General features: G+C 41.2%; 1 protein-coding gene across 1 annotated transcript in view; it reads right to left on the minus strand.

Moving 5' to 3' along the window:
- The window catches only part of aldh1a3 (aldehyde dehydrogenase 1 family, member A3), a 42,472-nt gene extending 35,857 nt beyond the window's left edge, over positions 1-6,615 (minus strand). Inside the window, exons 1-3 of the mRNA XM_064987827.1 lie at positions 6,432-6,615; positions 5,763-5,867; positions 2,199-2,339 (exon numbers count right to left, since the gene is read on the minus strand). Of these exons, the coding sequence (XP_064843899.1) occupies positions 2,199-2,339; positions 5,763-5,867; positions 6,432-6,542 (357 nt within the window). The 5' untranslated portion in view covers positions 6,543-6,615. The remainder of the gene's footprint in view (positions 1-2,198; positions 2,340-5,762; positions 5,868-6,431) is intronic.
- Positions 6,616-11,063: the final 4,448 nt, after the last annotated feature.

Below are 11,063 nucleotides of genomic sequence, written 5' to 3' on the forward strand. Positions count from 1 at the left end.
TGATGTACCTTGGGATTTTGGGAGAACCAATAGAGAATGATAGAGGACTTTGTATCGGTCCTATTATGGCATCTGTGAGCGCACTGGCATCTCCATTTTGAAGTAGTCAATTTTCTTCTAGTACTACTTCTATGAGTTGTTAATCAAACTGAAAAGGTGCATACTGCCACCTGGAGTGTGTTGTCTGAACAGGTATCAAGTCAAAGCTGCCGATTTACTGCCACCTGCAGTTATGGAATGTTTGCTTACAACTATAGTTCATTAGCTGATCCCTCCTGATGACCCCGATGGAATTATGTGATCCTTGTGAATTACACTGACGAAGGCTTAGGAAGGCCGAAATGTTTGTCTATCTACCTACCCCTGAATTAACAAAATACTATAAAGAAACCTTGAATCTCCTTTTTGAGTGCAGATCAGCTACATCATTTTGTGTTCCTTCCTTAACCCACTGGAATTCCCACCGATTTGGCTCCTTCAAAATGGTGAAAGGCCTCAATGACACTGCCAATGCTAAATCAGACTTTTGGGCACTAGAGTCCTCTATCTATCTCTATGGGAGAACCAGATCAAGTGCAGCCCGACAATGACATATGTAGGCTATCTGACCAATACGATCTAATTCAACCCACTGCAAATGGACAGATAATGAGAGACGAATCACTGCCACAGAGCTTGAACACCAATAGATTTATCCTGTATCTTTTCATTGAGCTAAATGCTAAATCTGGTCTTTATTTCCCCCACAAACAGAACAGGGCTTAGCGTAATTAGCGATACCCCAGCACAAGCAGCCCTCCCAAAACATGTTTTCAATTAGCAGCCACATGCAATCCCATAATATGACTTCACTCTCATCTGTAATGTTTCATTTACAAATCTGACTCCTAATGCAATCTGGAAACTCAATTGAAAAGGCATTGGAACACGAGAGAAGGCATTGGAACTGGGCTTGGATCACCCACCACTGTAATATCTGATTTACACTGTCTAAAATATTCCAAGGTGGCCCATCTTTTAGTAACTACATTAGTTCCACAGCCATTTTGAGTTGACTCAACTTTTTGGAGAAGTGGCAGCAGGTAGCCTCGTGTTTTTCAACGTTGGGCCAATAACTAAAAAGTTGCTAGTTCAAATCCTTGAGCCGCAAAGGTGAAGAATCTATTGATGTGGCCTAACCCTAATAGCTCCAGGGGTTGCTGTTAGTTATGGCAGACCCTCTCTCAGGGAGAGTTGGGATATCGGTATGCAGAAAACACATTTCCAATTCATGCATGCGTATTAATACACACATGCACATATGTGAAATAGGAGAAATATAAACACCCACCAAATGATAAGTGTTGCATAAGCCTCACATTTTAAGTTGGCCAAAACATTGTTCTAACTCATCTATACAATGAATATACCAAACATTACGAACACCTTCCTAATATTCAGTTGCACCCACCTGGCACCTACTACAATGTCCCGTACAAAGGCACTTAAATCTTGTGTCTTGCCCATTCACCCTCTGAATGGCACACAATCACAACCCATATCTCCATTTTCTCAAGGCTTAAAACTCATTTAACCGGTCTCCTCCCCTTCATCTACACTGATTGAAGTGGATTTAACAAGTGACATCAATAAGGGAACATACAGTAGCTTTCACCTGGATTCACCTGGTCAGTCTGTGTCAATCAACTTAAAAATATGTTTTTGATAGATGTTTTGTATGGAAATTATTTGATTATTGACAAAAGGCTGTTATATTTTTTTAGGTTAAAGTAATACTACACTCCAAAACTATATTTTGGTATTTTGTCCATTAGTCCACTGTCAATACAATTCCATGTCAGTTAAACTTTTTTTCTCTTGTGACACACAGGCACACAGACACTCACCAACAATATTAGAATGAATGTCAAGGTTGTGTGGGGATTATATAGCAACAAGTGTAGAACTGAAAAGTATATATTCCTTGAGTCGCGACATACCAGCATGGAAAAGATTTTCAATCACAGAACATGCACCTTCAGCGTCTGGTGCATTGCGCACTGCGCTGCTGCTGTCAAGTCTCTCTGGACACCCAAACTAGATGATAGGCTGATGACATGATAGGTGACAGATGTCAAGTTTACCAATAGGCTGCTAGTTGTAGCCTTCTACAGTCTAAAGACAGATAAGGTTAACAGGCCGTTACATCCACAACTTACCGCTAGCAGTGCCCGGTCCCTCTCCATCAGGTCAGCGAGCTTGTGCAGGAGTCGCCCCCGGCTTGACACGCCCATCCTTCGCCACGGCGAGCCCCTCTGGCTGGCCGCTCTGGCAGCCTTTACAGCCTTGTCCACATCTGCCTGCAGGTGCACATCAACAGCTTTCACACAACTGATAACCCACCTAAAACATTTCTATGGGTAATATTGTTTTGAATAAGTTACAATTATGAGCAGGCTAGTGATAATTGATAGGCCTAATTAATTCGCAAAAATGTATTTTTGTCTGTAGCCTAATAAAAGACCTTGACATTAAGTTGATAGACAGTCACTCTCTTGGTTTTAAATTAGGCTATGTGAAAGGAAATTAAACATGTAGGCCAAGATCAAAGGTCTTCAACCTTTAATTGACCAGGGACCCCTTCCCAGGTAAACTGGCGACCCAGGGACCCCCATCATACATTAGCAAAAACATTTATTTAATGTCTTGGGCGGCAGGTAGAGCATTGGACTAGTAACCGGAAGGTTGCAAGATCAAATCCCCGAGCTGACAAGGTAAATATCTGCTGTTCTGCCCCTGAACAGGCAGTTAACCCACCGTTCCTAAGCCGTCATTGAAAATAAGAATTTGTTCTTAACTGACTTGCCTAGTTAAATAAAAATAATCATAATGGGAAGTTATCAACATTTTAAAATTAATGGATTTGGTAAATACTTTTCATTATTTTGACCTCCCCACATTATAATTGGAAGAGGAAGTGTAGTCTCTAACAGACTATTAGCTAGAAAGGTAGTAACTCCAAACAGATTTTCGCTAAGAGTTTTAGCTGTTTAAACTAAGGTTAGCCATGTCTTAGCAAACATGTCCAAGTCAAGAAAGCGAACCAGCAGTGAACGGCATTTGCCACACTTTTTAGCCTATTGACTGGTAGCCTATTGACTGGTAGCCTATTGACTGGTAGCCTATTGACTGGTAGCCTATTGACTGGTAGCCTATTGACAGATAGCCTATTGACTGGTAGCCTATTGACTGGTAGCCTATTGACAGATAGCCTATTGACAGATAGCCTATTGACTGGTAGCCTATTGACAGATAGCCTATTGACTGGTAGCCTATTGACAGATAGCCTATTGACTGGTAGCCTATTGACAGATAGCCTATTGACTGGTAGCCTATTGACTGGTAGCCTATTGACAGATAGCCTATTGACAGATAGCCTATTGACTGGTAGCCTATTGACAGATAGCCTATTGACTGGTAGCCTATTGACAGATAGCCTATTGACAGATAGCCTATTGACAGATAGCCTATTGACAGATAGCCTATTGACAGATAGCCTATTGACAGATAGCCTATTGACAGATAGCCTATTGACAGGTAGCCTATTGACTGGTAGCCTATTGACTGGTAGCCTATTGACTGGTAGCCTATTGACAGATAGCCTATTGACTGGTAGCCTATTGACTGGTAGCCTATTGACAGATAGCCTATTGACAGATAGCCTATTGACAGATAGCCTATTGACAGATAGCCTATTGACAGGTAGCCTATTGACTGGTAGCCTATTGACTGGTGCCTTTTCAAAGCCTATGTCAGACACTCCAGTCAATGTATCAGCTCCAATGAGTGTAATTTGCTCAATATTAGGAGTTGGCAAATAAAATTAAAATATGATCCTCTTTTCTACTGTAGGTATGTAATTAAAAATGTGTTTATTCTGTTGTTGCTAGCGATATCCATAAAAACAATGGAGAAAAAATGTTTTAATATATATACAGTGGGGCAAAAAAAGTATTTAGTCATTCACCAATTGTGCAAGTTCTCCCACTTAAAAAGATGAGAGAGGCCTGACATTTTCATCATAGACAAAATGAGGGGGAAAAGTCCAGAAAATCACATTGTAGGATTTTTAATGAATTTATTTGCAAATTGTGGTGGAAAATAAGTATTTGGTCAATAACAAAAGTTTATCTCAATACTTTGTTATAAACCCTTTATTGGCAATGACAGAGGTCAAACGTTTTCTGTAAGTCTTCACAAGGTTTTCACACACTGTTGCTGGTATTTTGGCCCATTCCTCCATGCAGATCTTCTATAGAGCAGTGATGTTTTGGGGCTGCTGCTGGGCAACACGGACTTTCAACTCCCTCCAAAGATGTTCTATGGGGTTGAGATCTGGAGACTGGCTAGGCCACACCAGGACCTTGAAATGCTTCTTACGAAGCCACTCCTTCGTTGCCCGGGCTGTGTGTTTGGGATCATTGTCATGCTGAAAGACCCAGCCACGTTTCATCTTCAATGCCCTTGCTGATGGAAGGAGGTTTTCACTCAAAATCTCACGATACATGGCCCCATTCATTCTTTCCTTTACACGGATCAGTCGTCCTGGTCCCTTTGCAGAAAAACAGCCCCAAAGCATGATGTTTCCACCCCCATGCTTCACAGTAGGTATGGTGTTCTTTGGATGCAACTCAGCATTCTTTGTCCTCCAAACACGACGAGTTGAGTTTTTACCAAAAAGTTATATTTTGGTTTCATCTGACCATATGACATTCTCCCAATCTTCTTCTGGATCATCCAAATGCTTTCTAGCAAACTTCCGACGGGCCTGGACATGTACTGGCTTAAGCAGGGGGACATGTCTGGCACTGCAGGATTTGAGTCCCTGGCGGCGTAGTGTGTTACTGATGGTAGGCTTTGTTACTTTGGTCCCAGCTCTCTGCAGGTCTTTCACTAGGTCCCCCCGTGTGGTTCTGGGATTTTTGATCACTGTTCTTGTGATCATTTTGACCCCACGGGGTGAGATGTTGCGTGGAGCCCCAGATCGAGGGAGATTATCAGTGGTCTTGTATGTCTTCCATTTCCTAATAATTGCTCCCACAATTTCTTCAAACCAAGCTGCTTACCTATTGCAGATTCAGTCTTCCCAGCCTGGTGCAGGTCTACAATTTTGTTTCTGGTGTCCTTTGACAGCTCTTTGGTCTTAGCCATAGTGGAGTCTGGAGTGTGACTGTTTGAGGTTGTGGACCGGTGTCTTTTATAATGATAACACGTTCAAACAGGTGCCATTAATACAGGTAACGAGTGGAGGACAGAGGAGCCTCTTAAAGAAGTTACAGGTCTGTGAGAGCCAGAAATCTTGCATGTTTGTAGGTGACCAAATACTTATTTTCCACCATAATTTGCAAATAAATTCATTAAAAATCCTACAATGTGATTTTCTGGATTTTTCTTCTCCATTTTGTCTGTCATAGTTGAAGTGTACCTATGATGAGAATTACAGGCCTCTCTCATCTTTTTAAGTGGGAGAACTTGCACAATCGGTGGCTGACTAAATACTTTTTTGCCCCACTGTATATATATTTTCGCAGACCCCCTGCTCTCCCTGGAACCCAATCAGAACCAGATGAAGAGAGATAGAGAGGAGAGAAGACAGGATCACTGCAGTAGTAGTAATACAATTCTGTTCATTTGATTTAGCAAACATTCCTTATTTCCTCCAGTCAACTTAGTAATTAAGACATTGGCATAATCAAACATGAATTTATGTTTTAGGTACATACTTTGTCTGCTTCTTCCACTTCACAGATTTTGACACCTGTTGCTGGATTGAAGGTCTCAAACGTCTTTCCTTTGAGAGAGGTGTGCCACTCATTGTTGATAAAAATCTGTTGGACACAAAGAAAGAGCTGCTTAAAAAAAGACTGTTTTACAACGCACCTGTTCAGTAGGCTATGATCAGTAAGCAATATAACACAGGAGCATAACTCAAGTGTGTTTTTTGTTTTTCAAATATATTTTGATTGCAGTCTTTTGGATCCAACTCCAACATGAAGACATGGATAGCACACCAACAGGCACACCACCACCTGTGCACAGGCTACAGACTAACATGCATTACAATAACTTGAGGAAATTCACCTCCCCTGGTTTATGATGTCTTAAACATGTACTGTGACATTATATTATACCTTATACCTTACACTCAAGTTTCACGTTTTTCTGGTCACGTGCACTAACTAGTACAGTACATGCACTAACTAGCACAGTGATTTTTTTTATTGAATGCTCTTTCCCATCAATGCAGTAGTACTATATATATAGTTCAAACAGTTAAAAAGTTGTTTGTGCATACTGGTGTTTCAGATGTTTCGGCTTAATACATTTTTTCACATTCCATTTTCACTATTCAGTGATTGCTGCTATGTTACTTAATAAGACGTGCGTCTCACCTTGGTGTGGCGTATCTCTTGTACTTTGACGGGCTGGGGAAAAGGCATGGGAGGGCTCCCATCGCCATTCGCCCCGGTCACCCCGTTCTCTGTTGTTCCGTTCTGAGCCATTCTGCGTCACCGGTCCAGTCCTGCAACAACTGTATTCTCTCTGTGTGTCTGTCTACTGTCTACTGAGCACTACAAGTGCATCCAGCGGTCTTTATAAGAATGCGAAAATCCTCCCTCTCTCTCTCTCTCTCTCTCTCGCCCTCTCCCCAGAGCAGCTGAGCGTAACCCAACTCTGCCCTTATCAAAATATCAGGCCCCAGTATCTGCAGCATGGAATCATAAACCAAAAGCCTCCTGGAATATCGTTGTTAATAGGAATGCTTAACGTAACAGGATAAAGATATAAGGACATACGCTTTTATATTGACGGTCGGCTACTCAAGGGCAGGGGTGGCAGATACACTTTTTGCGTGTCAACTTATTTATTGGGGAAAGTGCAAGGTGTCAAAGTATGGAACTTAAGCCATTCAAGTGGATGCTAATTACTGTGGATGCTTTTAGACTACAGATGGCAAAATTGTAGAACACGGGCAGCAGTACGTTCAAGTGTATACATTTCCAACACTCAATTCGTGCAAATATGTACAAAAAGTATTTCAGCAGATTTTGTGCGTTTTTGTGTGGCTTAATTCGTGTTGAAAATACATACATTTTTGTGAGACTTAATTCGTAGGAATATACACACATTTTTGTGTGACTTCATTCGTCAATGGTGCTCCACACTGCCTTTTTTGTGTCCCACATTTATTTATATACATATAAAAAAAACATGTTAACAACCCAATATTGTTAATCAACCAGATTGTCACCCAAAATACTTATAATATAATAGTAGCCTTATGTTTTTTCTATGGTTGTTTTTGCTTAATACTTTGGGATACTGGTGCTATGTCGGGTTTTATAAGTGTTGCCAAATTGGAGTTAAAAGCTGTATTTGTCAACAACAAAAAAAAGGGTGATATCGATGAAGGTATTTGATTGGGGAATGGGGATACATTTCATAATGGGAAATGAATTCATCAACAAAGGTGGGGAAACAGAAGACCTAAAAAAAAAATTTGTAAATTCCCCTGAATCAACTGCATGGTATTTGTGTCTATAACGAGTCTGGACTTTGATCAATTAAGCCATCAATGCAGTTAAACAGGTTAATGTAAAAGAATGAATTATGTCGGCATACACTTATGACACGTCCAAGGCCGTTTAATGATTATTATTACGGTCGTGTCAATCATGTTATATACTCAGGCTATTGTAACAAGGCATATGCCAGCATTGTAGGCCTACTGCCTCTGCCCAAGACCTACTAGGCTTTCATGGTAGCAGCCCTTAGAGTTTACTTTGCCACGTTTCAGCCCTGGTTAGTGTCCCTGTTGCAGCTTTCACTTTCTTCTGCTATATTGGTGGCAGCGTTGGGATCACGCCCAGCTCACGTCCAGTTATGTGATCTAGTGTTAGGAAGCATTCTGGTTTTTAACATTGTGTTGGGTGTAATTACATTGATACAGTTGAAGTCGGAGGTTTACATACACCTTAGCCAAATACATTTAAACTCAGTTTTTCACAATTCCTGAAAAATTCCCTGTTAGTATTTAATGAATTTTTTGTAGCATTGCCTTTAAATTGTTTAACTTAGGTCAATCGTTTCGGGTAGCTTTCCACAAGCTTCCCACAATAAGTTGGGGGAATTTTGTCCCATTCCTCCTGACAGAGCTGGTGTAACTGAGTCAGGTTTGTAGGCCTCCTTGCTCGCACCAAAGTACGTTCATCTCTAGGAGACCGAATGCGTCTCCTTCCTGAGCAGTATGATGGCTGCGTGGTCCCATGGTGTTTATACTTGCTTACTATTGTTTGTACAGATGAACGTGGTACCTTCAGGTGTTTGGAAATTGCTCCCAAGGATTAACCAGACTTGTGGAGGTCTACAATTATTTTTATGAGGTATTGGCTGATTTCTTTTGATTTTCACATGATGTCAAACAAAGAGGTACTGAGTTTGAAGGTAGGCCTTGAAATACATCCACAGGTACACCTCCAATTGACTAAAATCATATCATTTAGTCCATCAGATGCTTCTAAAGCCATGACATAATTTTCTGGAATTTTCCAAGCTGTTTAAAGACAAAGTCAACTTAGTGTATGTAAACTTCTCACCCACTGGAATTGTGATACAGTGAATTATAAGTGAAATAATCTGTCTGTATACAATTGCTGGAAAAATTACTTGTGTCATGCACAAAGTAGATGTCCTAACTGACTTGCCAAAACTATAGTTTGTTAACAAGAAATTTGTGGAGTGGTTGAAAAATTAGTTTTAATGACTCCAACCTAAGTGTATGTAAACTTCCGACTTCAACTGTATATTTTGTGATCAATGGATAAGCAACAATAGGTGTGACGGATAGAAGTAGTTACTACAGGTGTCATCAAGCCTTACATCAAAGTAGCGTGAAGCTGAATAGAAAGTGCTACAGTATGCCCTGACCATTTATTCAGCGAAAATCCTCCGTAACTGTCCAATTTACATAAGTTAAATTATCAGTGTGGACCCAAAACATACACATTTACAAACTACCTGTTTAAAGTGTTATTACAACCATGGTGTTCTTTTGTTACTGAAACTTATACATCTAATAAACTGAAATTGAAAATTGAATGTAAAAATATTGAGGATAGGCCTCCCGGGTGGCGCAGTGGTCTAAGGCACTGCATCTGTGCCACCAGAGATTCTGGGTTCGAGCCCAGGCCAGCCATGACCGGGAGGCTTATGGGGTGACGCACAATTGGCCCAGTGCCGTCCGGGTTCAGGGAGGGTTTGGCCGGCAGGGATATCCTTGTCTCATCGCGCACTAGCGACTGGTGGTGGTCCAGGTGCAGTGCACGCTGACCAGGGCGCTAGGTGTACGGTGTTTCCTCTGACACATTGGTGCGGCTGGCTTCCGGGTTGGATGTGCGTTGTGTCAAGAAGCAGTGTGCCTTGGTTGGGTTGTGTTTCGGAGGACACATGGCTCTCGACCTTCACCTCTCCCAGTGTCCTTACAGTAGTTGTAGCGATGAAACAAGACAATAACTACTACTAATTGGATACCACAAAATTGGGGAGAAAAAGAGGTCAAATATATATATATAATAGTGGATGATATTGCCATTCCTATTTGCCATATCTTCAATCTAAGCGCACTAGAAAGTGGGTGTCCTCAGGCTCGAGGGAAGAAAAAGTCATTCTACCCAAGAAAAAGTAATTCCACTACCCAAGAATAGTAAACAATATGTGTAAACTTTTGGGAAAAATGGTGTTTGACAAGATACAATGCTATTTTACTGTAAACAAATTAACAACAGACTATCAGCACGCTTATAGGGAAGGACATTCAAGAACAATACTTACACAAATTACTGATGATTGGCTAAGAGAAGTTGATGATAAATGATTGTGGGAGCTGTTTTGTGGGAGCTGTTTTGTTAGACTTCAGTATGGCTTTTGACGTTATCGATCATAGTCTGCTAATGAAAATCTTGTGTTATGGCTTTACACCCCCTGCTATATTGTGGATAAAGAGTGTTAAAGAACACAGAGGGTGTTCTTTAATGGAAGCCTCTCCAACATAAACCAGGTAGAATCAGGAATTCCCCAGGGCAGCTGTTTAGGCCCCGTACTTTTTGATTAGTTTGAGTAAAGCCTGTGTGTCTATGTATGCGAATGACTCAACACTGTATACATCATCTATTACAGCGACTGTGTCAGGTTGTGCGCTACTGGTATAGAAGTCAGGTGCAGGAGAACAGAGAGTTGTGATCAGGCGCACACTTTATTTGGCAGAAGCAACAACAGACGGACGCAACTGCACCAAAAAACCTCCAGCCAATGGCAAAAGTTAAAAGCGCGACAACAGTCACAATGATGCAAATGTTTAACAATTAAACATACTTCGGGTTAAACACGGTACCCGGGGAAAAAACAGCCTGGCGCGTCACACAAAACATGTAACAAAACAATTCCACACAAAGACATGGGGGGAACAGAGGGTATATATATATATGTAGTGTGATTAGGGAATGTAAACCAGGTGTGCGGGGAAACAAGACAAAACACATGGAACAATGAAAAGTGGAGTGGCGATGGCTAGAAGACTGGTGACGTCGACCGCCGAACGCCGCCTGAACAAGGAGAGGAGCCGACTTCGGGCGGAAGTCGTGACAAACTGAAATGACTGCAACACTTAAAAAGAGCTGCAGTTAGTTTCAGAATGGGTGGCAAGGAATAAGTTAGTCCTAAATATTTTTTTAACGAAAAGCATTGTATTTGGACAAATCATTCACGAAACCATAAACCTCAACTAAATAGTGGAATGAATAATGTGGAACTTGAGCAAGTTGAGGTGACTAAACAGCTTGGAGTAACACTGGATTGTAAACTGTTATGGTCAAAACATGTTGATACAATAGTAGTTAAGATGGGGAGAAGTCTGTCCATAATAAAGCGTAATGTTTCCTTCTTGACAACACTGTCAACAAGGCAGGTCCTACAGGCTCTAATTTTGTTGCACCTGGACTACTGTTCAGTTGTGTGGTCAGGTGCCA

Source organism: Oncorhynchus masou, chromosome 2, assembly GCF_036934945.1.
Source record: "Oncorhynchus masou masou isolate Uvic2021 chromosome 2, UVic_Omas_1.1, whole genome shotgun sequence".
In the NCBI taxonomy this organism is placed as follows: domain Eukaryota; kingdom Metazoa; phylum Chordata; class Actinopteri; order Salmoniformes; family Salmonidae; genus Oncorhynchus; species Oncorhynchus masou.